Source organism: Procambarus clarkii, unplaced genomic scaffold, assembly GCF_040958095.1.
Source record: "Procambarus clarkii isolate CNS0578487 unplaced genomic scaffold, FALCON_Pclarkii_2.0 HiC_scaffold_118, whole genome shotgun sequence".
In the NCBI taxonomy this organism is placed as follows: Eukaryota; Metazoa; Arthropoda; class Malacostraca; order Decapoda; family Cambaridae; genus Procambarus; species Procambarus clarkii.
In genome coordinates this window covers 1,449,691-1,472,752 of record NW_027189151.1, presented here as the reverse complement: position 1 = coordinate 1,472,752, position 23,062 = coordinate 1,449,691, and the positions used below count along the sequence as shown (strand labels likewise).

General features: G+C 45.3%; 1 protein-coding gene across 1 annotated transcript in view; it reads right to left on the bottom strand.

The window, feature by feature from the left end:
• Positions 1 to 23,062, bottom strand: part of LOC138360796 (CLIP domain-containing serine protease B15-like) — a 37,347-nt gene continuing 14,285 nt past the window's right edge. Inside the window, exons 9-12 of the mRNA XM_069320341.1 lie at positions 6,109 to 6,216; positions 4,533 to 4,687; positions 1,126 to 1,298; positions 1 to 659 (exon numbers count right to left, since the gene is read on the bottom strand). Of these exons, the coding sequence (XP_069176442.1) occupies positions 483 to 659; positions 1,126 to 1,298; positions 4,533 to 4,687; positions 6,109 to 6,216 (613 nt within the window). The 3' untranslated portion in view covers positions 1 to 482. The remainder of the gene's footprint in view (positions 660 to 1,125; positions 1,299 to 4,532; positions 4,688 to 6,108; positions 6,217 to 23,062) is intronic.

The following is a 23,062-nucleotide window of genomic DNA, read 5'->3' as shown; positions in this document are numbered from 1 at the left end:
GACATTCCAGCAACTTTCCGGCCCTCACGCACCAACAAAGACATCTTGCTAATCTTACTGTCGCCTCACACATCGAACATGCGCGACTTTTAAGACAAGAGGGAGACTATCCACCTGAGTCAATCCTGGATCGCCAATGAGAAGAACAGTCTATCGTATAGTTAGATCACGAACTTTATCTCTGATAACGTGCCCAAGAGGACTCGGTCACGTGATCGTTAGACGAGAGCGTTACGTGATACCACCGTAAGTTACGTGACTCTCACTGTCACTACAGTGAGCGTCTGTGACCATGATTATGTTGTCACATAGACTAACAATTAAAGTATCAATATACATATAAAGACCCCAAACGATGATCTATGAGATAATACTAATCTCAGATGACACATGACTCTCACGATATTGAACGAGGTATGCAGACTGACACTAAAGTATGTGAAAATGATCTCAGAGCCACAGGTGACGCGTAGCAGAGGGCGCTACAGGCCGCCGTACAAGACGCTGTCGATGAAGTCGATGTGGTCTGCCACGCTGATGTAGAAACCAGGCAGCACGGAGATGCCGATGTTTCGACAGGAGATGCCGGATCCCACGATCCCCACCAGGAAGCGACGCCCCTGTGGATCATCCAGGAACAGCGGCCCGCCGGAGTCGCCCTATAGGGAGGAGGAGGAGGAAGCAGAGTCAGCGCGTCGTGTTCAAGCTCAAGTGGCAGCACTTGAGTGATGGTGCTCACGCCATTCACAGAAACCATTGTATAACAAAAATCATCAGTGATCACCCAGTCATATATTCACACATGAATAAATAAAAATATATAATTAATTCATAATTATATAAATTATTATGAATAAATATAAAATCTACATCATACTCACATAGATTGCGAGTATGCGTGTGTGAATAAGATATTTTATCATTATATAGTTATTAAAATTTAGACAGTTTAGTAAATACTACCACATGCCAGACAATAGAAATATTTAATACCTGTTAATCTCTATTCCTGTTAATCTCTAAGAAAATAAATTGACTTTCGATTAGAGAAGAAATTTCAACAACGAGCTGTGAACAAAATGCCTCGATCATTACACCTACTGCAGTGTAATAAGAGCGTCTCACCTGACAGGTTCTTCTCTCGGGGAAGGAGGCACACATGATGTCCTTGCCCTGCAGGAGCTCTGGGTACAGCAGCCGCAGATGGGGCTCTAAGTTCTCCTTGATGAATCTGTACTGACACTCGCCCGTCTCCACCACCTTCAGCTCCACCTCCTGCAGGATGGGTGACTGGTGGGCTGCCGGGATCAACAAGCGCATGGGTTAATGTGGGGGTACTTTTCCCTTCCGCATATAAATTGCAAACCAAATTATTTCTCTAAGTTGCTATTGAAAATCTTATGTTTTACTAGTAGATAATTTGCCAGTTGTGGCAGAAAATAGTTATCAGTTAGCGGACAAAGACCTCTGTCAGTTACTCTCCAATATCTGTCAAAACATAAGCTTCTTTATCATTATCATTATATCCCGAAACGCATTGCGTAATTGCCCGAAACGCATTGCGTAATAGTGGCTTTAGGCATTGTATGTACTAGCTCTATCTATATATCAATCCATTAATGTAACATCACTTGTATGTATGTACCTTACCTGAATAAACATATTTATTTATTTATTTATTAACAAATACTAAAATATGTGGCATAAACAAATTGTTAATCATACATTACAGCTCATCTTCACCCATCACCAGAACCATATGTCACAAATAATAATGTATACTAAAAATAAATAAAAGGAAGAGGCTTAATAATAATGTGCAGGCGATGAGTCACAATAACGAGGCTGAAGTATGTTGACCAGACCACACACTAGAAATTGAAGGGACGACGACGTTTCGGTCCGTCCTGGACCATTCTCAAGTCGATTGTCGACTTGAGAATGGTCCAGGACGGACCGAAACGTCGTCGTCCCTTCAATTTCTAGTGTGTGGTCTGGTCAACTTAATAATAATGTCTTAAGCTGAGATGTACATTTACAATAAGCTGTTCCAGGTACCGTCATCTTAGTGAGTCTCCTTGCTCGTAAAAAGCCTCAGAGTCACGCTCGGTACAACACGGAGTATGAGATGCATCATGTATCTCATCAACTAAATAATCATACTTTTTAAAGGTTTTATTATCATGATTTCAATTAACCGTAATCCTTTTTTTCTCAAAATGCTTTTAGTATCCGACTCTTTTCGGGTGAAGAACAAGAGCCAGATCATCACTGCAGACGATCATCATTCCACACGATCATCATTGTAATATCCATATTATTATGGCCGTCCCATTAGGGCCTCAGGATTAAATTAAAATACGAAAATCATGGGTTATTATGGCCACTTTCTACCTCAGTGTCCCTCACAAACCGCATTTTCTGGAGTCTGTTTGCGGTGCTCAAAACAGAAAATGGTAATCATGTCATGGGAAGCTTCTACCAAAGCTTCGAGTTTACCCGAGAGCCACTAAAACCAATAGCCTCGACGAAGACAGGAAGCCAGCGGCTTGTCGAAGCCCCCCCACCTCCCGTTTGCCCAGATGATCTTTTTAAGCTGTGCTTTAAAACCCATCAGCGGTTTGGCATTAACGGCTTCGGCAGGTAGGCGGTTCCATGGGTTAATAACCCTGTGGGTGAAAAAGCCTCTCCTGTTTTCAGTCCTATATTGTGGCTTGTTGAAGTTGAATCCGTTGATCCTTCTTTAGGTTACCCCTGACCTTTTGAAGAAATTTTCCGGATCAACATTTCCGGAACAACAATTTGTTCCTGATATGTGAGATGTCTTCCCTCTGGAATGATTTTTGTTGACCGGTGTTGCATTTTCTCCAGAGCGGCTATATTCTCTTGCGGAATATAATTTTGTCTCCATGCTTGCAAACAGTAATTCAAATGGGGGCGCACCAGAGATTTATACCTTTGAATCACTACCTTCTTTTCCTTGAAACTGGAGGTACGCTTGATTATTCCATGTGTTTAGTTAGCTTTTTTAACTGCTGTTCCTACCTGCTGTGTAACTTTCATTGAGTGGTGTGTTTTGATTCCAAGGTCCTTTTCCACATCCATCTGTTGTAATGTAATGTTATTAATTTGGTAGTTGTGGCGCTGGTTGTTGTGCCCCACGTGCAGGGTTGTGTATTTGTCAATATTAAAAAGCATTTTAAATATGGCAAATGCGATATTTCATCATTTGTGGAGTTCCTGCAGATCTCTTTGTAACGCTCCAACATCATTATAATTTCCCACTTTGCCATAAATCTGTGTTTCACCTGCAAATTTCATGATGTGGTTTGTAATATTCTCATCTATGTCATTGATATATTTGACAAAAAGGGTTTGCCCCAAAATGGATCCCTGTGGTACCCCACATACCACATTTCTCTAATCAGATGCATTCCCAATTAGCATCACTCTTTGTTTTCTCTGTTTTATTCATGGTGTTATCCATTCTAGCATTCGTCCATTTATTCCACGTGCCTGTCATTCCCTTGCTAGTCTTTCATGAGGTACTTTGTCAAAGGCTTTAGGAAAATCCATGTATACTACGTCAAGTGGAAGTCCTGATTATGACTTGTTTGAATATCTTTGAATATTATTTATTCAAATATCATCGCTCTAGGCAGAGCCCAGGAGCTGAAGTCGTATATATCCATTAAACTAATGTCACGCTGCGTTCTAATTAAGTACATGACGTCAGAAGAGAATGATGAGATGTGTCGGTGATTCTTGAGATGAGAATTGGCATAATGGCAATACTTTACAGACTTCGATTATTATGATACGACAGTATTTGTCAGTATCAATGCTACAAACCACCAATACAGTACACAGAGAAATCACAATAGAGCTCAATATTCACATATGACACAGTTTAAAACATAATACGGACACTGTGTCTGTAGACTCATCTTCACCCCCTCCGCAAATACGTTTTTCTCGATTTGAATAGACACACAAACATACGGACACACACACACACACAGACACAAAGTCACACGGACACACAGACATACGGACACACAGATACACAGACAGACACATAGAGAGAATTTCTGCTGCTCTATATATTAAAGATACAAATCCATTCTATAATAAGGCTTGTGAGAACCTTGACCCAGTTATCTGGGGCGATTTAGTTAAGGTGAACAAAGATTAAATGTGAAGATCTCATGGAAAGATATAATTCCTGGAGCTGGTTGATGGGCTTCCACTGTGATATAGTTACTTAACATGACTTTACTATGTATTCTATCTCTCACAAATATGTGGCGCTCGAGCGCCATACGTATTTCTTATTAATATTTCAGTATTTGTTTCCATTCTGTAATATTACACACAAATTTATGAAGAGAGTGTTGTTGTTCCTTCATAACCTTCTGTCTGTTTACAATAACCTACCATAACTTAGTCTATAACAGCAGAGCAGGTAACGCCACAGGTGACCCGACATTTAGAACAGAATTCAATCCAAAGTTAAGAGAGGAGAAACTCACTTTCATTAATAAGGCCGAAGCCGGCGCCGGTGACGAGCGTCATAGGCTCCGGACGTACCCTCGTCAGGCAGTAAGGGAAGACGAATTCGTTGAATGCGATCGTTTCGAATGTCTTCAGCAGCGCTATGTCGTTATATCGCACGCGGGTTTGGTCGCTGTGGACACGGGGGCATGGTTAGTCGGAATATAAACACGGAAGAGATAGAAAAATAGCATCTACGTGAGGAGCAGATGAGTCACAATAACGTGGCTGAGAATGGCATGACCAAACCATACGTCAGAAGTTGAAGCAGCGACGACGACATTTCGGTTCTTCCTTGACCATTATCCAGTCACACGACTTGATAACGGTCCAGGACGGTGCGAAACGCCGTCGTTTCTTCATATTCTGATATGTGGTTTGGTTATCATATCTACGCGAGGAGTTAAACCAAGAGCTGAAACCGGTTAGGTTATTCCCCGGCGTTTTCCTCCTCGGAATACGGTCCTCCCCAATGGCTTGGTACGTGTAAAGGGGCTCCAATCGACCCACCTTTCACTAAGTCCTCTCACTTGCGAGACGAGAATGAGTTGCTGGGGTAAGAGAGGGCTGGGGCAAGAGAGAGGGCGTGGGAGACTCGCGATATGGATAAATGGGTTAGATAATGGAAGTTCTGAATATGGACACGTGTGTGTGTGTGTGTGTTATGGCTCGGTAGGCTGGGGTTTAGGACACGGCTGCATGGGTCGAGGTCATCGCAGCATCTGTTGATGACACGACACGATTGAGCGAGGACACGGCAGGATTGGGTGAGGACGCGCCAGGATTGGGTGAGGGCAAGGCAGGATTACGTAAGAACACGGCAGGATTGGGTGAGGACACGGCAGGATTGGGTGAGGGCAAGGCAGGATTACGTAAGAACACGGCATGATTGGGTGAGGACACGCCAGGATTGCGTGAGAGTAAGGCAGGATCGGTTGCTGATGAATGGAAGGGTGCCAATTTCTGAGGGAATTAAAAGTTGCAAGTTGCTGTGGAATCACAGAGTTGCAAGTTCTACTCCTGATAGAGGGAGTAGCAAGGTGCTCTCAGGGTTACCACACTTGCATGTGTTATAGAGACATCCAGAGATCCTGCTGGACCAAAGTAGGACACACATTAATATCCTAATACACTAAAATATCCAATAATTTCCAATAGAACCCCCACGTGAAACTCTTTTTTCCCCCTGACACAGTATTTTGATTTATTAAATGTAAATAATCGAGCAAAGAATAATATAATATTGACGTATTTACGAGCCGATTACATAACGGCCTTGGAAGAATACAGTAAGAGAGTAAATTAAATAGTAAAATGATTAATAACAAGAAGGAATTATATTGACCAGACCACACACTAGAAGGTGAAGGGACGACGGCGTTTTGGTCCGTCCTGGACCATTCTCAGTCGACTTGAGAATGGTCCAGGACGGACCGAAACGTCGTCGTCCCTTCACCTTCTAGTGTGTGTGGTCTGGTCAACATAATTTAACGACGTTATTGTGACTCGTTGCCTGCAACAAGAAGGAACATCAGCCTCCTGCAGACTACCTACCTAAAGTTTGGGTGGATGATGATCTCCTCAATCTCGTAGTCAACAGGAGCCGAATTCGCCTCTGTGTCTGAGTTAAAGTCCAGTTCCCCAAGGCGCACCACGTTTAACCTGTGGAACTCAGATATAGACGAGGCCTGTAGATGTATAGATAGGAGGGAGGAGAGCCTGGGGCAAGGCTAGAGACATTATAGATTGTTGTGCTCAAAAGAATTTCTGTTTTCAATTCGTATTTTAAAAAGATTGAATTTAATATACATACCATTAATTATCCGATGAAAAGTGGCTTTATATCAAATATACAAAATAATTTTTTATACAAAGTATCTTACCAATTTTTTTATGAGTAAATATATATATATATATATATATATATATATATATATATATATATATATATATATATATATATATATATATATATATTGTGACGATAATCTCCTTCAAGAGATTGAGCCTGCTCTTCCCTCCATAATTACGTCTTCACAATTATATAAAAAGACTATGGAAGAAATGTCCAACAACGACAACAACACCAGCAAGGCTTGCCAGGGTGAGCAGAAACGTATGCAGCCAGCCACCTGTTCGAACTCCAACCACCAAACTACCCGTTGATCGCTACGGCTCCGCTGATTGGTCGCCGGTCTGGCTGCACCTGCCTCGCCCCCCCCAATACTACCTGATGTCTGGGGTCGCCCCAACATCAGTCCTCAGAATGTTCAGTGCTTTCGTAGCCAGCACTCCTCCCAGCTAGACGTTAGCGTGTACTGAGAGAGGTGGTGGCTTTAAGCCAATATTCCAGCACCTCCCACTTACCTTTGTGTTGCACTTCTTGTTATTTTGCCTTAACGTAACTTTTCATTGTGTCATTTAAGTATTCTTATTATTTTGATTGATTGATTTTATTATAAGAATTTGTTTGTGCATTATTTTCATGTTTTGATTTATTTAACGTAATTAAAATTTCATTGTTAAAGTTTTACTTGTGTTTTGTGTGTCTTCTCCTTACCTTACCACAGACGAAGTTCCAGTTTTTCTATTTTTTTTTTATAACTATGTGACGAGGCCATACCCCTAGCCTTAAACAGCCGAACACCAACGCGTTACCGTCACAAGTTATATGGGGGCCTGTCCGGGAGCTTCACTCAGGTACTGGTGCCAAGTGGTAATTTATGGTAAGCGTATTTAACTTTGTTAACGTAGCTTTACTATTTTTCATTCAATTTCATTTTTTATAAGGTGCGGTGTATTGTGCATTACGAGAGTAACATATAGTGAAGGTGAGACAACTTTGGATTACGTGGTGACTGTAGGCCTCAGTCATACTCTTAATTGGTCATCTCTCCCTCCTTGTTATTACTCGTGTTTACCATCTATGTCCCTTGAATATTTCTCATTCTGACAGATCATCATATTGGTACCCTGGTACTGTGGTCTGCCCCGGGTCAAGAGTACCCAATCTTCTGCAATCTGACTGTAGGAGGACAAAGAGGGCCATAGTTCCTCTAGCTCGAACTTTAGTTGCTGAATTGGGACCTCAGCAGCAGTTCTCGTCACCAGTTGACACCTCGCACCCCTACACGTCAGTCAGAGATGATGATACATACAACGGTAGGGAATTAGCTTATTTTCTCAGAGCACAAAAATTCGCTAATTCTGTAAGTATCATATTAAATTCAGTAGGAAAAACTTGCTTTATGTCCTATAGAGACTTGGCAAGGTATGCCTACATCCTTGGACTACCAATTTTACTTTTGAAGCATTTAACTGTTTCATTTGTTTTCGAAACTCTGTTTCATTTGTTAGTAGGATTTTCTTGCCCTTATTCTCTTACATGAGTACCGGGTACAAGATTTCCTGCGCCCTTGATTTAATTTAATCATTTAATATCTTTCACTTAACGTTAATTGTTAAAGATCACACAGGATAGGTACCAGTTGCCACGTTGTCCCGTTTCTGACATTTCATTATTGAATATTCGTGTACCTTTATTTGCTAATTTCACCATGTTTCGTCTCCAAACTTTCCGTGCAAATCCAGCAGGTGAAATAGGGACTTTAAGTCGTGCCAAGAGGACTGAACTACAAACTCTTGCACATGAGTATCAACTAGAAGTTCCCTACCAAGCCAACAAAAATGACCTACACAACCTGTTGCTGGATTACTATTTAGAGCAAGGTAAGATAGACTCTGAAACTCATGAAACTTACTATATTGCAGATAAAACTGATTTGGCAACGCTGAAACTCAAACTAGAGCTGGCCAAGATTGAACGTGAGCAGCAAAGGGAAGCCCGTGAACAGCAAAGGGAAGCAGCTGCTTTGAGGAGAGAGGAACAAGAACGAGAAATCACCCTCAGAGAACGTGAAGCTGCCTTGAGGAGAGAAGAACACGAACGTGGACTCGCCCTCCAGGAACGTGAGGTTGCACTACTCCAGGAGCGGGAACGAGTACAGCTTGAAACCAAACGACGCGAGTTGGAAATACAACGCGAACATGACAAGCAACAAGCGACTCTGGCTCTTGAGTGTCGTCAACGGGAATACACGTTGGAAACTTCACACCTCGCTCAACGCCAGCAAGCTACTGCCAATCTTCCCGTCAGTTTTAATATATCACATGCAAGTAAGTTAATGCCATCCTTTGTAGAAGCAGAAGTTGATGTGTTCTTTACCACCTTTGAAACCCTTGCTAATCAACTCAGTTGGCCTGTCGACCAATGGGCCACACTTCTCAGAGTCCATCTTACAGGTAGAGCTGCAGTCACACTCAGTACTTTGGCGTCTGAGAATGACTACTACACTCTGAAACAAGCAGTGTTAGACGCCTACCTACTTTCCACAGAAAGTTATAGAAGGAAATTCCGTGACCACCTGAAGGCAAGTACCACTACCTTCCTTGAGTTTGCTAACACGAAACGGAGGTATTTCATGAAATGGCTGGAAGCAGCACATGTCTCTACTTTTACAGAACTCGTCAACCTGATGCTTGTTGAAGAATTCTTGAGACGTGTGCCACCTCCTGTCCGCCTCTACTTAGCAGATAAAGAAGAAACCGACTACCTGAAGTGTGCTAAGTCGGCTGACACTTACAGCCTCATCCACCGGCTGACACCTGAACCATCCTCCAGTAAGAAGTCGTGGTACAGTTACGAGAAGGTGAGCCCCGATCAAGCTGGTTCACAACTGTACTGCAAGTATTGTAGACTCTATGGACATACCATAGACAAGTGTGGTAAGTCTCAATACAAGGGAACCACTGACCAACAAAGACCCAAACCAACTCCTCCTAAGTCCGGTAAGCCTGTGATGAATGTTGGTGTTAATGTTAATGATCTTTCTCTTTTCAGTAACCACCTGTATACTGGAACTGTCTCTGCCAACGGTTCAAATCCGGAGGGACGTTTCAAATTGAAGATCTTGAGGGACACAGCGGCTCTACAATCGATCATCTTGAAGTCGGCTGTGCCCAACATAGTCTACACCGGGGAAACAGTCTTCATCACTGACCTCACTGCTACCACTCCATACCCTCTCGCCAGAGTCCACCTGGATTGTCCCTACGTGAACGGGGAAGTCCAAGTCGCCGTCAGGGAAAAGCCTTTTCCCATGCCTGGAGTGCAACTTCTCCTAGGCAACGACTTGGCAGAAGACCTGCAACCGACCAACCTGATCGTCATGGACAAACCCCAGGTGTGTAACTCTGTGCCAATAAATCCTATTCTTGAGTATGTTCCAGCAGAGGTTCAAGAGAGTGATGAAGTTTCTCCTCCGGTTCTCGTGACCACCCGTGCACAAGCCGCACGTCCACAGCCAGCTGACTCTACTGCTACCGCTGTCCCTCAAGACCCTCAGAAACTCCCCCCGCATCTGACCAAGTTGGAGTTCCGTAAGTTGCAGAGGGAAGATCTTACTTTAACACCATTGTTTTTCCAGGCTGAGACACAACCCGACAGTATTCCTGGGTTCTTCCTAGAGAACGACTTGCTCTACCGCAGATATAGACCCAGTAAACTGAAGGAGGAGGACGATTGGGCCAACACCGAACAACTTGTGATTCCCACCAGCCTGCGGCCCACTATTCTACACCTGGCCCATGGAGCATTCTCCCACTACGGCTTCAACAAGACTTACCATGGGATTCGTCAAGACTACTACTGGCCAGGTATGGTAAACAACGTCAAACAGTACGTAAAACAGTGTCATACATGTCAGATGGCAGGCAAACCGAACGTCTCCATTCCCAGAGCACCACTGATTCCCATACAGGTGCCTGCGGAACCTTTCCACAGACTCATAATAGACTGTGTTGGTCCTTTACCTCGGACCAGTTCAGGTAACGCCTACATCCTAACCATCCTGTGTCCTACCACCAGATTTCCCATAGCAGTTCCAGTGAAGAACATCACGGCTGCTACGGTTATCAAACATCTATTGAAGATCTTCACTCAATACGGATTTCCCAGGGAGATTCAAAGTGACTGTGGCACCAACTTCACCAGTGATCTCTTCAAAAGGACACTGGAGGAGTTCAACATCAAACAGGTATTGTCCAGCCCCTATCATCCTGCTTCACAGGGTTCTCTTGAACGTAGTCATCAGACCATCAAAGCACTCTTGAAAAAGTTTTGTAGTGAAACCTCGAAGGATTGGGATAAGCAGATTGACCTAATAATGTGTATTTTCAGAAGTCTCCCCAATGAGTCCCTAGGAGTATCTCCTTATGAGATGCTCTACGGCCGTAAGTGCCGTACTCCCCTTAAGGCTTTCAAAGACTCTCTCAGAGATGCCACCTTCAGTGAGCATCAGAATGTGCCCCAGTTTCTTCAAAACCTTCAACACATTCTAGAGAGAGTCCACCGCTTTGCCCATGATAATCTATTGAAAGCCCAGGTGAGAATGAAGACTCATTACGACCAGACCAGCAAAGTAAGAAAATTCAAGCCGGGAGACTTCGTCCTTGCTTATTTCCCTATCCCAGGTTCACCTTTACAGAACAGATTTTCAGGACCCTACTGCGTCAAAGAGTGCAGGAATAATAATAATTATGTGATAGAGACTCCAGATAGGCGGCGGAAGACCCAGCTGTGCCACGTCAACCTCCTGAAGCAATATAATGGTACTCCTCCCACTGTCTTGACTAACTATTCCACATTCACAGAACCCTACATCCACAGTGAGACCTTCCCAGCTTCTCCTCCCGAAAGCACTGACAAGGAGTCAGCGCTTTCTAATTCCGAAATCCTTAATGATCTTCCCAAATACTTTCAGGATAATCATAGTGCACCTCTCGTCAAGATCTTCAGAGAACATCAAGAGTTGTTCAGAGATGATCCCCAAGAGTGTAATGTTACCCAGCACGACATCCAACTGCTCCCCGACACCCGGCCGATTCGTCAACCCTTCTACCGAATCAGCCCAAGCAAGAAGGAAGTCATGCGTGCTGAGGTGCAATACCTCTTGGATCATGGACTGGCTACACCTTGTGAGTCCCCCTGGGCCTCACCTTGTATCTTGGTGCCCAAACCCCAAGGTAAGGTGCGGTTGTGCACTGACTATCGTAAACTGAACTCTGTCACTGTCAAGGATGCTTACCCCTTGCCAAGGATAGATGACATCCTTGATGCCATTGGTAGTGCCCAGTACTTGTCCCAAGTGGACTTGCTTAAGGGGTACTATCAAGTGTGTCTAACGGAGCGCGCTAAAGAGATATCTGCCTTCATCACTCCTTTTGGACTTTTCAGATATGAACGCCTTCCTTTCGGACTATGTAATGCCCCGGCCACCTTTCAAAGAGCTGTCAACCGTGTCATCCAGGGCTTGGATAACACATACGCCTACCTGGACGATATCGTCGTAGCCTCCAACTCCTGGAGTGAACATCTGCTCCAGCTGCGACGTCTGTTCTCCAAGCTCCTGACAGCCGGCCTCACCATCAACCTGGGCAAGTCCACTTTCGCGAAAGGTAAAGTGCGTTATCTGGGTCATGTTATAGGGAGTGGCAGCATAGCTCCGTTAGACTCACACACTCAAGCCATCCTACAGTATCCACAGCCTACCACCAGGAAGCAGCTCCTGCGCTTCCTTGGTCTTGCCTCTTACTACCGTAGGTTTGTGAGGAATTTCAGTACAGTCGCCACACCTCTAATTCTATTAACCAGTCCCAAGCAACGGTATAATTGGACCATGCAGCAAACCGTTGCTTTTGAACAACTCAAATTCCTCCTCTGTTCTAACCCCATTCTCGCCTCTCCAGATATCACCAAGCCTTTCGTCCTTCATGTCGACGCCAGTGGTACCGGCGTTGGTGGTGTCCTGATGCAACAACGAGGCGAGGAAGTTCTACCTGTCAGCTACTACAGCTACAAACTGAAACCACACCAGAGGAACTACAGCACTATTGAAAAGGAGCTACTATCCATCGTCCTGAACCTCCAACACTTCGCTCCGTACCTACAAGGCGCCAGGTCTACCACCATCTTCTCAGACCACAACCCTCTCCGCTTCCTACATCAAGCCCAATTCACCAACCAGCGTCTTCTACGATGGGCTCTGTATTTACAAGACTTCAACCTGGAGATCCGCTATATCAAGGGTTCTGACAACACCATAGCCGATGCCCTCTCCAGAGTTTATGAAGTAGAAGCGACTCCATCCATTACTCCACCACATAACGACGTACTTCTTCCAGAACCGCAGGCTTCGGGGGAGAGTTGTGACGATAATCTCCTTCAAGAGATTGAGCCTGCTCTTCCCTCCATAATTACGTCTTCACAATTATATAAAAAGACTATGGAAGAAATGTCCAACAACGACAACAACACCAGCAAGGCTTGCCAGGGTGAGCAGAAACGTATGCAGCCAGCCACCTGTTCGAACTCCAACCACCAAACTACCCGTTGATCGCTACGGCTCCGCTGATTGGTCGCCGGTCTGGCTGCACCTGCCTCGCCCCCCCCAATACTACCTGATGTCTGGGGTCGCCCCAACATCAGTCCTCAGAATGTTCAGTGCTTTCGTAGCCAGCACTCCTCCCAGCTAGACGTTAGCGTGTACTGAGAGAGGTGGTGGCTTTAAGCCAATATTCCAGCACCTCCCACTTACCTTTGTGTTGCACTTCTTGTTATTTTGCCTTAACGTAACTTTTCATTGTGTCATTTAAGTATTCTTATTATTTTGATTGATTGATTTTATTATAAGAATTTGTTTGTGCATTATTTTCATGTTTTGATTTATTTAACGTAATTAAAATTTCATTGTTAAAGTTTTACTTGTGTTTTGTGTGTCTTCTCCTTACCTTACCACAGACGAAGTTCCAGTTTTTCTATTTTTTTTTTATAACTATGTGACGAGGCCATACCCCTAGCCTTAAACAGCCGAACACCAACGCGTTACCGTCACAAGTTATATGGGGGCCTGTCCGGGAGCTTCACTCAGGTACTGGTGCCAAGTGGTAATTTATGGTAAGCGTATTTAACTTTGTTAACGTAGCTTTACTATTTTTCATTCAATTTCATTTTTTATAAGGTGCGGTGTATTGTGCATTACGAGAGTAACATATAGTGAAGGTGAGACAACTTTGGATTACGTGGTGACTGTAGGCCTCAGTCATACTCTTAATTGGTCATCTCTCCCTCCTTGTTATTACTCGTGTTTACCATCTATGTCCCTTGAATATTTCTCATTCTGACAGATCATCATATTGGTACCCTGGTACTGTGGTCTGCCCCGGGTCAAGAGTACCCAATCTTCTGCAATCTGACTGTAGGAGGACAAAGAGGGCCATAGTTCCTCTAGCTCGAACTTTAGTTGCTGAATTGGGACCTCAGCAGCAGTTCTCGTCACCAGTTGACACCTCGCACCCCTACACGTCAGTCAGAGATGATGATACATACAACGGTAGGGAATTAGCTTATTTTCTCAGAGCACAAAAATTCGCTAATTCTGTAAGTATCATATTAAATTCAGTAGGAAAAACTTGCTTTATGTCCTATAGAGACTTGGCAAGGTATGCCTACATCCTTGGACTACCAATTTTACTTTTGAAGCATTTAACTGTTTCATTTGTTTTCGAAACTCTGTTTCATTTGTTAGTAGGATTTTCTTGCCCTTATTCTCTTACATGAGTACCGGGTACAAGATTTCCTGCGCCCTTGATTTAATTTAATCATTTAATATCTTTCACTTAACGTTAATTGTTAAAGATCACACAGGATAGGTACCAGTTGCCACGTTGTCCCGTTTCTGACATTTCATTATTGAATATTCGTGTACCTTTATTTGCTAATTTCACCATGTTTCGTCTCCAAACTTTCCGTGCAAATCCAGCAGGTGAAATAGGGACTTTAAGTCGTGCCAAGAGGACTGAACTACAAACTCTTGCACATGAGTATCAACTAGAAGTTCCCTACCAAGCCAACAAAAATGACCTACACAACCTGTTGCTGGATTACTATTTAGAGCAAGGTAAGATAGACTCTGAAACTCATGAAACTTACTATATTGCAGATAAAACTGATTTGGCAACGCTGAAACTCAAACTAGAGCTGGCCAAGATTGAACGTGAGCAGCAAAGGGAAGCCCGTGAACAGCAAAGGGAAGCAGCTGCTTTGAGGAGAGAGGAACAAGAACGAGAAATCACCCTCAGAGAACGTGAAGCTGCCTTGAGGAGAGAAGAACACGAACGTGGACTCGCCCTCCAGGAACGTGAGGTTGCACTACTCCAGGAGCGGGAACGAGTACAGCTTGAAACCAAACGACGCGAGTTGGAAATACAACGCGAACATGACAAGCAACAAGCGACTCTGGCTCTTGAGTGTCGTCAACGGGAATACACGTTGGAAACTTCACACCTCGCTCAACGCCAGCAAGCTACTGCCAATCTTCCCGTCAGTTTTAATATATCACATGCAAGTAAGTTAATGCCATCCTTTGTAGAAGCAGAAGTTGATGTGTTCTTTACCACCTTTGAAACCCTTGCTAATCAACTCAGTTGGCCTGTCGACCAATGGGCCACACTTCTCAGAGTCCATCTTACAGGTAGAGCTGCAGTCACACTCAGTACTTTGGCGTCTGAGAATGACTACTACACTCTGAAACAAGCAGTGTTAGACGCCTACCTACTTTCCACAGAAAGTTATAGAAGGAAATTCCGTGACCACCTGAAGGCAAGTACCACTACCTTCCTTGAGTTTGCTAACACGAAACGGAGGTATTTCATGAAATGGCTGGAAGCAGCACATGTCTCTACTTTTACAGAACTCGTCAACCTGATGCTTGTTGAAGAATTCTTGAGACGTGTGCCACCTCCTGTCCGCCTCTACTTAGCAGATAAAGAAGAAACCGACTACCTGAAGTGTGCTAAGTCGGCTGACACTTACAGCCTCATCCACCGGCTGACACCTGAACCATCCTCCAGTAAGAAGTCGTGGTACAGTTACGAGAAGGTGAGCCCCGATCAAGCTGGTTCACAACTGTACTGCAAGTATTGTAGACTCTATGGACATACCATAGACAAGTGTGGTAAGTCTCAATACAAGGGAACCACTGACCAACAAAGACCCAAACCAACTCCTCCTAAGTCCGGTAAGCCTGTGATGAATGTTGGTGTTAATGTTAATGATCTTTCTCTTTTCAGTAACCACCTGTATACTGGAACTGTCTCTGCCAACGGTTCAAATCCGGAGGGACGTTTCAAATTGAAGATCTTGAGGGACACAGCGGCTCTACAATCGATCATCTTGAAGTCGGCTGTGCCCAACATAGTCTACACCGGGGAAACAGTCTTCATCACTGACCTCACTGCTACCACTCCATACCCTCTCGCCAGAGTCCACCTGGATTGTCCCTACGTGAACGGGGAAGTCCAAGTCGCCGTCAGGGAAAAGCCTTTTCCCATGCCTGGAGTGCAACTTCTCCTAGGCAACGACTTGGCAGAAGACCTGCAACCGACCAACCTGATCGTCATGGACAAACCCCAGGTGTGTAACTCTGTGCCAATAAATCCTATTCTTGAGTATGTTCCAGCAGAGGTTCAAGAGAGTGATGAAGTTTCTCCTCCGGTTCTCGTGACCACCCGTGCACAAGCCGCACGTCCACAGCCAGCTGACTCTACTGCTACCGCTGTCCCTCAAGACCCTCAGAAACTCCCCCCGCATCTGACCAAGTTGGAGTTCCGTAAGTTGCAGAGGGAAGATCTTACTTTAACACCATTGTTTTTCCAGGCTGAGACACAACCCGACAGTATTCCTGGGTTCTTCCTAGAGAACGACTTGCTCTACCGCAGATATAGACCCAGTAAACTGAAGGAGGAGGACGATTGGGCCAACACCGAACAACTTGTGATTCCCACCAGCCTGCGGCCCACTATTCTACACCTGGCCCATGGAGCATTCTCCCACTACGGCTTCAACAAGACTTACCATGGGATTCGTCAAGACTACTACTGGCCAGGTATGGTAAACAACGTCAAACAGTACGTAAAACAGTGTCATACATGTCAGATGGCAGGCAAACCGAACGTCTCCATTCCCAGAGCACCACTGATTCCCATACAGGTGCCTGCGGAACCTTTCCACAGACTCATAATAGACTGTGTTGGTCCTTTACCTCGGACCAGTTCAGGTAACGCCTACATCCTAACCATCCTGTGTCCTACCACCAGATTTCCCATAGCAGTTCCAGTGAAGAACATCACGGCTGCTACGGTTATCAAACATCTATTGAAGATCTTCACTCAATACGGATTTCCCAGGGAGATTCAAAGTGACTGTGGCACCAACTTCACCAGTGATCTCTTCAAAAGGACACTGGAGGAGTTCAACATCAAACAGGTATTGTCCAGCCCCTATCATCCTGCTTCACAGGGTTCTCTTGAACGTAGTCATCAGACCATCAAAGCACTCTTGAAAAAGTTTTGTAGTGAAACCTCGAAGGATTGGGATAAGCAGATTGACCTAATAATGTGTATTTTCAGAAGTCTCCCCAATGAGTCCCTAGGAGTATCTCCTTATGAGATGCTCTACGGCCGTAAGTGCCGTACTCCCCTTAAGGCTTTCAAAGACTCTCTCAGAGATGCCACCTTCAGTGAGCATCAGAATGTGCCCCAGTTTCTTCAAAACCTTCAACACATTCTAGAGAGAGTCCACCGCTTTGCCCATGATAATCTATTGAAAGCCCAGGTGAGAATGAAGACTCATTACGACCAGACCAGCAAAGTAAGAAAATTCAAGCCGGGAGACTTCGTCCTTGCTTATTTCCCTATCCCAGGTTCACCTTTACAGAACAGATTTTCAGGACCCTACTGCGTCAAAGAGTGCAGGAATAATAATAATTATGTGATAGAGACTCCAGATAGGCGGCGGAAGACCCAGCTGTGCCACGTCAACCTCCTGAAGCAATATAATGGTACTCCTCCCACTGTCTTGACTAACTATTCCACATTCACAGAACCCTACATCCACAGTGAGACCTTCCCAGCTTCTCCTCCCGAAAGCACTGACAAGGAGTCAGCGCTTTCTAATTCCGAAATCCTTAATGATCTTCCCAAATACTTTCAGGATAATCATAGTGCACCTCTCGTCAAGATCTTCAGAGAACATCAAGAGTTGTTCAGAGATGATCCCCAAGAGTGTAATGTTACCCAGCACGACATCCAACTGCTCCCCGACACCCGGCCGATTCGTCAACCCTTCTACCGAATCAGCCCAAGCAAGAAGGAAGTCATGCGTGCTGAGGTGCAATACCTCTTGGATCATGGACTGGCTACACCTTGTGAGTCCCCCTGGGCCTCACCTTGTATCTTGGTGCCCAAACCCCAAGGTAAGGTGCGGTTGTGCACTGACTATCGTAAACTGAACTCTGTCACTGTCAAGGATGCTTACCCCTTGCCAAGGATAGATGACATCCTTGATGCCATTGGTAGTGCCCAGTACTTGTCCCAAGTGGACTTGCTTAAGGGGTACTATCAAGTGTGTCTAACGGAGCGCGCTAAAGAGATATCTGCCTTCATCACTCCTTTTGGACTTTTCAGATATGAACGCCTTCCTTTCGGACTATGTAATGCCCCGGCCACCTTTCAAAGAGCTGTCAACCGTGTCATCCAGGGCTTGGATAACACATACGCCTACCTGGACGATATCGTCGTAGCCTCCAACTCCTGGAGTGAACATCTGCTCCAGCTGCGACGTCTGTTCTCCAAGCTCCTGACAGCCGGCCTCACCATCAACCTGGGCAAGTCCACTTTCGCGAAAGGTAAAGTGCGTTATCTGGGTCATGTTATAGGGAGTGGCAGCATAGCTCCGTTAGACTCACACACTCAAGCCATCCTACAGTATCCACAGCCTACCACCAGGAAGCAGCTCCTGCGCTTCCTTGGTCTTGCCTCTTACTACCGTAGGTTTGTGAGGAATTTCAGTACAGTCGCCACACCTCTAATTCTATTAACCAGTCCCAAGCAACGGTATAATTGGACCATGCAGCAAACCGTTGCTTTTGAACAACTCAAATTCCTCCTCTGTTCTAACCCCATTCTCGCCTCTCCAGATATCACCAAGCCTTTCGTCCTTCATGTCGACGCCAGTGGTACCGGCGTTGGTGGTGTCCTGATGCAACAACGAGGCGAGGAAGTTCTACCTGTCAGCTACTACAGCTACAAACTGAAACCACACCAGAGGAACTACAGCACTATTGAAAAGGAGCTACTATCCATCGTCCTGAACCTCCAACACTTCGCTCCGTACCTACAAGGCGCCAGGTCTACCACCATCTTCTCAGACCACAACCCTCTCCGCTTCCTACATCAAGCCCAATTCACCAACCAGCGTCTTCTACGATGGGCTCTGTATTTACAAGACTTCAACCTGGAGATCCGCTATATCAAGGGTTCTGACAACACCATAGCCGATGCCCTCTCCAGAGTTTATGAAGTAGAAGCGACTCCATCCATTACTCCACCACATAACGACGTACTTCTTCCAGAACCGCAGGCTTCGGGGGAGAGTTGTGACGATAATCTCCTTCAAGAGATTGAGCCTGCTCTTCCCTCCATAATTACGTCTTCACAATTATATAAAAAGACTATGGAAGAAATGTCCAACAACGACAACAACACCAGCAAGGCTTGCCAGGGTGAGCAGAAACGTATGCAGCCAGCCACCTGTTCGAACTCCAACCACCAAACTACCCGTTGATCGCTACGGCTCCGCTGATTGGTCGCCGGTCTGGCTGCACCTGCCTCGCCCCCCCCAATACTACCTGATGTCTGGGGTCGCCCCAACATCAGTCCTCAGAATGTTCAGTGCTTTCGTAGCCAGCACTCCTCCCAGCTAGACGTTAGCGTGTACTGAGAGAGGTGGTGGCTTTAAGCCAATATTCCAGCACCTCCCACTTACCTTTGTGTTGCACTTCTTGTTATTTTGCCTTAACGTAACTTTTCATTGTGTCATTTAAGTATTCTTATTATTTTGATTGATTGATTTTATTATAAGAATTTGTTTGTGCATTATTTTCATGTTTTGATTTATTTAACGTAATTAAAATTTCATTGTTAAAGTTTTACTTGTGTTTTGTGTGTCTTCTCCTTACCTTACCACAGACGAAGTTCCAGTTTTTCTATTTTTTTTTTATAACTATGTGACGAGGCCATACCCCTAGCCTTAAACAGCCGAACACCAACGCGTTACCGTCACAATATATATATATATATTATATATATATATATATATATATATATATATATAACTGAAAACTCACACCCCAGAAGTGACTCGAACCCATACTCCCACAACTGGTATGTACAGGGACGCCTTAATCCGCTTGACCATCACGACCGGACTAAGGAAGTGATAGCCGAGGCTATATGAACCACTTCCCCGCCGGCACTCGGATGGTAATCTTGGGCATAGCATTTTATCAAATCACCTCATTCTTTGGGGCACACGTGAGGAACACAAATGCAAACAAGCCTGAATGGTCCCCAGGACTATATACAACTGAAAACTCACACCCCAGAAGTGACTCGAACCCATACTCCCACAACTGGTATGTACAGGGACGCCTTAATCCGCTTGACCATCACGACCGGACTAAGGAAGTGATAGCCGAGGCTATATGAACCACTTCCCCGCCGGCACTCGGATGGTAATCTTGGGCATAGCATTTTATCAAATCACCTCATTCTTTGGGGCACACGTGAGGAACACAAATGCAAACAAGCCTGAATGGTCCCCAGGACTATATACAACTGAAAACTCACACCCCAGAAGTGACTCGAACCCATACTCCCACAACTGGTATGTACAGGGACGCCTTAATCCGCTTGACCATCACGACCGGACTAAGGAAGTGATAGCCGAGGCTATATGAACCACTTCCCCGCCGGCACTCGGATGGTAATCTTGGGCATAGCATTTTATCAAATCACCTCATTCTTTGGGGCACACGTGAGGAACACAAATGCAAACAAGCCTGAATGGTCCCCAGGACTATATACAACTGAAAACTCACACCCCAGAAGTGACTCGAACCCATACTCCCACAACTGGTATGTACAGGGACGCCTTAATCCGCTTGACCATCACGACCGGACTAAGGAAGTGATAGCCGAGGCTATATGAACCACTTCCCCGCCGGCACTCGGATGGTAATCTTGGGCATAGCATTTTATCAAATCACCTCATTCTTTGGGGCACACGTGAGGAACACAAATGCAAACAAGCCTGAATGGTCCCCAGGACTATATACAACTGAAAACTCACACCCCAGAAGTGACTCGAACCCATACTCCCACAACTGGTATGTACAGGGACGCCTTAATCCGCTTGACCATCACGACCGGACTAAGGAAGTGATAGCCGAGGCTATATGAACCACTTCCCCGCCGGCACTCGGATGGTAATCTTGGGCATAGCATTTTATCAAATCACCTCATTCTTTGGGGCACACGTGAGGAACACAAATGCAAACAAGCCTGAATGGTCCCCAGGACTATATACAACTGAAAACTCACACCCCAGAAGTGACTCGAACCCATACTCCCACAACTGGTATGTACAGGGACGCCTTAATCCGCTTGACCATCACGACCGGACTAAGGAAGTGATAGCCGAGGCTATATGAACCACTTCCCCGCCGGCACTCGGATGGTAATCTTGGGCATAGCATTTTATCAAATCACCTCATTCTTTGGGGCACACGTGAGGAACACAAATGCAAACAAGCCTGAATGGTCCCCAGGACTATATACAACTGAAAACTCACACCCCAGAAGTGACTCGAACCCATACTCCCACAACTGGTATGTACAGGGACGCCTTAATCCGCTTGACCATCACGACCGGACTAAGGAAGTGATAGCCGAGGCTATATGAACCACTTCCCCGCCGGCACTCGGATGGTAATCTTGGGCATAGCATTTTATCAAATCACCTCATTCTTTGGGGCACACGTGAGGAACACAAATGCAAACAAGCCTGAATGGTCCCCAGGACTATATACAACTGAAAACTCACACCCCAGAAGTGACTCGAACCCATACTCCCACAACTGGTATGTACAGGGACGCCTTAATCCGCTTGACCATCACGACCGGACTAAGGAAGTGATAGCCGAGGCTATATGAACCACTTCCCCGCCGGCACTCGGATGGTAATCTTGGGCATAGCATTTTATCAAATCACCTCATTCTTTGGGGCACACGTGAGGAACACAAATGCAAACAAGCCTGAATGGTCCCCAGGACTATATACAACTGAAAACTCACACCCCAGAAGTGACTCGAACCCATACTCCCACAACTGGTATGTACAGGGACGCCTTAATCCGCTTGACCATCACGACCGGACTAAGGAAGTGATAGCCGAATGAGGTGATTTGATAAAATGCTATGCCCAAGATTACCATCCGAGTGCCGGCGGGGAAGTGGTTCATATAGCCTCGGCTATCACTTCCTTAGTCCGGTCGTGATGGTCAAGCGGATTAAGGCGTCCCTGTACATACCAGTTGTGGGAGTATGGGTTCGAGTCACTTCTGGGGTGTGAGTTTTCAGTTGTATATAGTCCTGGGGACCATTCAGGCTTGTTTGCATTTGTGTTCCTCACGTGTGCCCCAAAGAATGAGGTGATTTGATAAAATGCTATGCCCAAGATTACCATCCGAGTGCCGGCGGGGAAGTGGTTCATATAGCCTCGGCTATCACTTCCTTAGTCCGGTCGTGATGGTCAAGCGGATTAAGGCGTCCCTGTACATACCAGTTGTGGGAGTATGGGTTCGAGTCACTTCTGGGGTGTGAGTTTTCAGTTGTATATAGTCCTGGGGACCATTCAGGCTTGTTTGCATTTGTGTTCCTCACGTGTGCCCCAAAGAATGAGGTGATTTGATAAAATGCTATGCCCAAGATTACCATCCGAGTGCCGGCGGGGAAGTGGTTCATATAGCCTCGGCTATCACTTCCTTAGTCCGGTCGTGATGGTCAAGCGGATTAAGGCGTCCCTGTACATACCAGTTGTGGGAGTATGGGTTCGAGTCACTTCTGGGGTGTGAGTTTTCAGTTGTATATAGTCCTGGGGACCATTCAGGCTTGTTTGCATTTGTGTTCCTCACGTGTGCCCCAAAGAATGAGGTGATTTGATAAAATGCTATGCCCAAGATTACCATCCGAGTGCCGGCGGGGAAGTGGTTCATATAGCCTCGGCTATCACTTCCTTAGTCCGGTCGTGATGGTCAAGCGGATTAAGGCGTCCCTGTACATACCAGTTGTGGGAGTATGGGTTCGAGTCACTTCTGGGGTGTGAGTTTTCAGTTGTATATAGTCCTGGGGACCATTCAGGCTTGTTTGCATTTGTGTTCCTCACGTGTGCCCCAAAGAATGAGGTGATTTGATAAAATGCTATGCCCAAGATTACCATCCGAGTGCCGGCGGGGAAGTGGTTCATATAGCCTCGGCTATCACTTCCTTAGTC